The sequence below is a fragment of the Glossina fuscipes genome, unplaced genomic scaffold, assembly GCF_014805625.2.
Source record: "Glossina fuscipes isolate IAEA_lab_2018 unplaced genomic scaffold, Yale_Gfus_2 0, whole genome shotgun sequence".
NCBI lineage: Eukaryota > Metazoa > Arthropoda > Insecta > Diptera > Glossinidae > Glossina > Glossina fuscipes.
The window spans coordinates 24,937,037-24,943,294 of record NW_023998414.1 but is presented as its reverse complement, the minus strand read 5'-3'; the positions used below and the strand labels follow the sequence as shown (position 1 = coordinate 24,943,294).

The following is a 6,258-nucleotide window of genomic DNA, read 5'->3' as shown; positions in this document are numbered from 1 at the left end:
TTTTTTTTTTTTTTTTTTTTTTTTCTTCATATTTTGAAACTCTACGTTACATTTATTTATGTTTTAATATAAAGTTCTTTGCTTTAGTATTTTATTTATTTATTTTTTTGATTTTTTTGATTTTTTTTTTTTTTTTTTTTTGATTTAATTTTTTATTTCATTTTTGCATGCTTTCTAAGTTAATTAGACTTAACGTTAATCTTTTTATGACTTAGTAATAGAGGTGAGAGGATGTTTTTACTTTATAGAAAAGAGCAAGCTAACGATGCCAAGGCCAAGGATAGATAAGAATTCCAGGAGCACGCTATCTGCATAGACGTGATCGTAACTCTTACAAACATTGCAGCTACCTTCCTTTCCTTTGCATATTGATCGTAAATCAAGACTTGCCAATATATGTACTTGTATTGCAAGCTCCAAACTTTTTTTGCGGTTCTCTACTGTTTTAATTAATGTTGCTGTACCTTTACATTACGAAAATCAAGGCAATACATTCCATTGGAAACGCTTGCTTTATATGCGGAAACATTTTGTTGTTGTTGGGCATCCGTAATATAATACAAGACGGCAAGACATGTACAAGAAGGATAAAAGGAATGATGCCAATTATCGGCAAGATCATGAAAGAGAATTTTACAAAGAGGTTTCGAGATTTCAACCAAAATTTTGGGAGCGTAATCTATTTTTTTTTTTTGAGATCGGTCTACCTTCTTTAAATACTAAGTTTCTATGTCCATCTGTCCGTCTTATCTTCTTGTTTTCTTCTTCTTTGTTAATCTACAGGCCGCCCACTGCACTTTATCGATTTCATCTTACGGCTGGGTATGAGAAATTCTCTTGCAATATAATTAAAGTGTCTTGGCATCCCTAAGCTCTTTTCTTTTTTTTTTTTTTAAATTTTATTAAAATAAATAAAAAGGAACAATTCAAATAATTGGTTTAACACTTAATAAATGATAGTGGTGTGGTTTCGAATTAAACTATAAAACATCTATTGGGATTTAATGTATTCTTTACCTACCACTCAAAGATGAAAATTGTCGCAATTATAATGTTAAGAAATTATATACATAAAAGATCTGATCTTATAATGAATTTCAGAATTCCAGTTAGATCAAATTAAATATTATATCTATTTGACCTTAATACCTGCTTTCAATATGTTTAGTAGAAGGTGGAACTTTATAAAAGGAACTTACGAAAATTTCAACTATTTGCTGCCTCAAGAGAGAGTTAGAGAGGGAGAGAGAGAGAGAACGAATCATTGATGCATTTAATCACGGGTTACAATTTACTGTGCACACATGTACCTCCCGCTAAATTCTTCTAAAATAAAGATAATGCCCTTCACTTAAGGTGCCCATCACCGCAACATGAAATTTATATTCATTTAGTCAAAACGTTCGCAACGCACATAAGGGGACTTCAAAGACCGCCAAAGTGTATATATTCTTCGTTAGCATGATATTCTCAATTGATTTAATCATGTCCGTCTATCGCTCTGGCTGTTTGTTCGCCTGTATAACATCAATTGTAACCATTCTCCTGACCGCAAAAAGAAAGCTATCGAATTCAAATTTAGCGGAAACATCGGAAGTTCTTGCAATGAAAATAGAAAAAATCAGTTACGCCCAGTTAATATTAGAAGGTTTTTTTCCTTTTTTTTTTTTAGGATCACCGTGATGGGTATAAAAGATTCGATCACGACCGAATGTAATTTTTTTAATTGTTTATTATAAAAATTGCTTTGAGTGGTGGGTATCCAAAATTCGCTGCAAAGCGAAAATGATTCTTATTACATTTTTTTTAATTTTTTCTTCATATAATCTCAACACAAAATACACAATTAATAATAAAATACAAAATAGGAGAAAAAAAAGTTCAACTTAAATATTTAAACAATGTTTGAAATCATAAAAATTATATTTAATCAAAAACATTAAAAGCTTTTTAATGACAACAAAAACTAAATTATAAAACAAATCACTATCTCAGCCAAAAACATTTGGTTTTTAATAATACATTAAACATAAAATAAATTTTTTTTATAAAAAATTTTTACATTAAGAAAAAAAGCATAAATCACCTTTTCAAACCCTTGTTAATGGCTAACATGGGACTTTTTCCAATGCTATCAATTAATTTTTTATTTATTTTTTTTTTTGTTTATTTGTTTTATTTTTTTTATTTTTATTTATTTTTTTTTTTTTTTTGTTATTTTATCCACATAAAACCAAAAGAAAATATAGAAAATGAAAAAAAGAAAAAAATTGGAAAAACAAGAATTTTAAAAATAAATAATTAATTTTTTTCTTCTTTTACTTTTTAAAAAGTTTTTCAAAAAATAGGAAATCAGTAAGAAAATAAATTATATAAAGTATTTATTATACCCACAACCCCAAAAAACTAAAGAGTAAATGAATTTTATTGACTTTGCACCAACAAAAGACAAAAAAACTCGCCAGAGATCAAGTAAAACTGAGAAATTTAGATCTCAGTCTCATATTCTTGGTCGACTTAATATATACATTTATCTATGAGTGTTTATATATAGTTTTTTAAAATTTTTTGCTAGAAACCGTTCTGTAGGAGGATGATGATCTATGCATTAATTGGTTTATGTTAGCTGTGATCGTTTTTCATTAAAAAACTCTGTTAAAACCAGTAAGCTTCAATAGTCAAGAGTGGCAATGTGAGACTAAACGCTATTGCTGCATGTTCACGTTAACCGTGCTTCGGATCGTGTTTGCCGATTTCGGCTCTTGAAAAAAAATACCGACTAACGAATTACACTGAACTTTATACATTTGTGCAATATTTCGGGACTCAATCCGATGCCAACACTAAAAAGCCTTTTAATAATTATCAACGTATTTAAGAAAATTTATGGGGTATGCGGAAATTGTTCTCGCGCAACAATCAACTGTCAGTTTCATTTACGCAAGTACGCACTGATAACAGTATGAAGGCAGATATCATAACACGTTTGAAGTCTTTTGAATCATTTCCAAAGCATCTTGCCTGAATTTTTGACATTTCATTCCCTGGATAACGCTCTGTGCGACTTGCTTTTTATCACTCATTGTCACTGTGGAAAAAGCAGAACGACTCAAATTCAACCAAATCCGAACTCAAACTATTCGCTATGATCGAAATTTAAACTGAACTTCCTTAGTAAGACGGTAGTGTCTCATTTTGTTTTATAAGGAAATGCTTTTCCCTATTGTGGATAGAGATATTCCAACTTTAATTTATGATAAATTTTAAGGCATAAAAGTTCTTCGTCCCAATGGATCGGTAATAACAGAAATCAAAACTCGAAGTATTGCCTGCAGTAGCAATCAGATGGCGTTACTCGTCTATAAGTCTACTTCAAGAATGGCCTTATGAACGTTTTCCTTGCGAAGGCAAAGGACGCACAAATACGAAAAAAATTTGAACTCAACTTTTCGCCAATATTTTTTATTTTTAATTTCGGTATAATGGTTAAATTTAGTTCACAATAGTAAAAGTCTATCTTATGGATACCGTCACAAATAAGTATTCCTCGCGGGCTATATGCCAGCTTTCATGTATGTGTATGTGTAATCTTTGCTGTATTATTACCAAAACGAGTGAACTGTACTAGACGAAGTAGGGTATCTAATATTCGACTTTACCCAACAATCCTTCTTTTACATATAACCCAAATATTATCAAAATATTCATATTAGAGGCTAATTTTATTGTTGAGTAAAATATTCCGCGATTTTTGTTAAATTTGTTAATAGCTTTGAAGAGTAAAATCACTCTCTCAGAGATAGATTTGGATTAAAGTTCACAAAGCTTCAAGTTTATCGGAGAAACCATTTAAACTTTAGTTATTACCAATAAATAATGCCTGGCGAGAAGCCCAAAACATTCTAATCTATTCTATTCTACAATAGTAACTGTCGAGTGATGGCAAAAGAATCATAGCGCGATCTCGAATGGTGCTTCTGCTTGGATGGGTAGTGTAGGTGTTGAATTATGCGTATTTTGGGGTTATTGGATTAGTTTCGTTTTAAGTATCAACTCTCTGAACATCAACGAAATTTGATGAATACAATAACAGTTGCAATGCTTATGGGGACCCCAAAGGTCTTGAATATCCATTATCCGCCCGAAGGCGAATACATGTAATTTGCTTAATTTTCGAAAATTCCAAGTAATATGACACATTGAGCCGGTTAAAAAAAAAAAAAAAAAGCAGGGAATGCGTAACGATTAGAAAGTTATTTCTTGTGAAGATTTTTTAAAAATTTTTATTTCTTTTCCCTGTGGCAACACTGATTCGTCTTTTATAGACTGCACGACCGGAATATTTACGCCTAGACGTAGTAAATAAAAAAAAAGTGAAAAAACCAAATATAATGTAATATAAAAAAGGAATAGAAAAAAATTCCCGCAAGTCTATAAGTGAAAAATGAAAAAGAAATTATTTAAAAAACAAACTGTTGAGTAAAAGATGTAAAGAATATTAATGAAATGATCGTAGAGATTAATTAAGGAGATATGAGAAAAAGGGCAAAAGATCGAACGTTACTTGAATTTTGATTTCCGCTAAGGCCCTAACACTTATCTTTATTTATTTGTTTTACTTTTGATATACTTGAAGGGAAAACTAATTACCTAATACGCCCAGCTGATGGTAAAGCACCAGCAGCTAAACGTCTGGTAGCGGCAGCAGCTTGGGGTGTTAGATAAGCAGCCAATGGTGGTGGTATTTGAGCTTTGGCGCTATTGCTAGGATTGTTGGCAAATTTAACGGTTATCGGTTCTGCATAACCTTTGGGAGTTTTCCCATTCAATTCTTGAATAGCACGTTCGGCTTCGTTGCGTTGATCGAAACGTATAAAACCAACACCCTTGGAGAGACCTAACGCAATAACAATTATTAAACGTTAGAACGTTAGAGAACGAAGAAAGAAAGTATATAAAAAAAGAAAATAAAAAGAAATTCTTTTTCTTACCGGAAATATTATCACAGAGTATACGAGATGTAATTATTTTGCCATATGGTGAGAATAATGCCTCCAAGTCTGGTTGTGATAGATTTTTGGGAAGACCCGATACATATAAATTAGCACCCTTTATGGATTCCGAACTTGGACGGGCATATGAGACTTTAATCACTTTATTTTGCAAACGTAAGCCATTTAATGTGTTAACGGCTTTTTCAGCATCCTCAGGGCGTACGTAATTCACAAAACCATAACCTAAACTTTGACCTAAAAAGAATTTTTTTTTTTTTTTTTTTTTTTTTTTTTAATCATTAAGCATTCTCTTTTAAGAAGAAATTCGCCTACACGCACACGCAAATATATGTAGGATACGAACCTTGCTGTAATGCCGGATTTAGAGCACTCAAAGAAGCTGGCAGCACTGTTACGCGTACATAGGAGAAGCGAAGAGAGCAGTTTGTGTAAGAGAGATGCCACATGAAAAAAAAGAATCATTAATAGAAGTATTTTGATAGGATAAACAAACTATAAAGAGAATGAAAACGACAGCATATATGGCATAGATGGAATTGGAAAGCTTTCCCATTAAAAATTTACGATCTGCAGAACGAAGAACGACTAAGTCGTACCTTTACTTTTGTCAAAATAATGAAAGCGCCTTTAGTAAAATTATTTCAACAAAACTTGACGCAACCAGTGATTCCCAATTATTCGATGTTCATCATAAATAAGTTTTACGAAGATAAAGTTGGAGGCAAAGCTAATTTCTGATCAACAGATATCTGACCGAATCAATTTCGCTAATCAAGCGAAACATAACCAGCACTTACACTTTCCAAACGTACCGATAAGGTTGACTTAATAAATATTTGAAAAATTACTCGCTGACATTTTCATTCCCGTTTAGTGAATAATTTTGTTGCTTAAGAAAAATGGAATATTTACCCAAATTACCTGAGACTTTATCGCGCACCAGTTTACAGCTCTCCAACTCACCGATACTCGAAAATAATGAGCGCATTTCTTCTTGAGTCATTGTCTGCGGTAAATAGTTAACAATAAGATTGGTGCGCGATTCATCGGAGTTACCGTCCACCGAACCGTTGGTGCTCCCACCATTTTTGACAATGTCCATGGCGTTGGTCATCTTTTGGTTTTGGTTCCTTTGCTGTTGTAGAGTAATTTTGTGGCTTTTTAAATTATAACGTAGAGCGTCAATAATGATTGAAGTTAAGCGTACAGAGAGTGTCTAACCTCTCTCTTTCTCTCTGTCTCT

At 32.0% G+C, this 6,258-nt stretch overlaps 1 protein-coding gene across 5 annotated transcripts in view; it reads right to left on the bottom strand.

Moving 5' to 3' along the window:
* LOC119642033 (ELAV-like protein 2) overlaps window positions 1-6,252 on the bottom strand; it is a 7,145-nt gene extending 893 nt beyond the window's left edge. The window contains exons 1-5 of one of the 5 annotated variants that reach the window (XM_038040994.1): window positions 5,928-6,252; window positions 5,359-5,403; window positions 4,992-5,249; window positions 4,651-4,897; window positions 2,087-2,131 (exon numbers count right to left, since the gene is read on the bottom strand). In XM_038040994.1, coding sequence (XP_037896922.1) covers window positions 2,087-2,131; window positions 4,651-4,897; window positions 4,992-5,249; window positions 5,359-5,403; window positions 5,928-6,129 — 797 coding nt within the window. In that variant the 5' untranslated portion in view covers window positions 6,130-6,252. Of the gene's footprint in view, window positions 1-1,908; window positions 2,132-4,650; window positions 4,898-4,991; window positions 5,250-5,358; window positions 5,404-5,927 lie in introns of those variants that run through there. The other 4 variants (XM_038041002.1, XM_038041024.1, XM_038041009.1 and 1 more) reach the window with 4 other exon arrangements.
* Window positions 6,253-6,258: the final 6 nt, after the last annotated feature.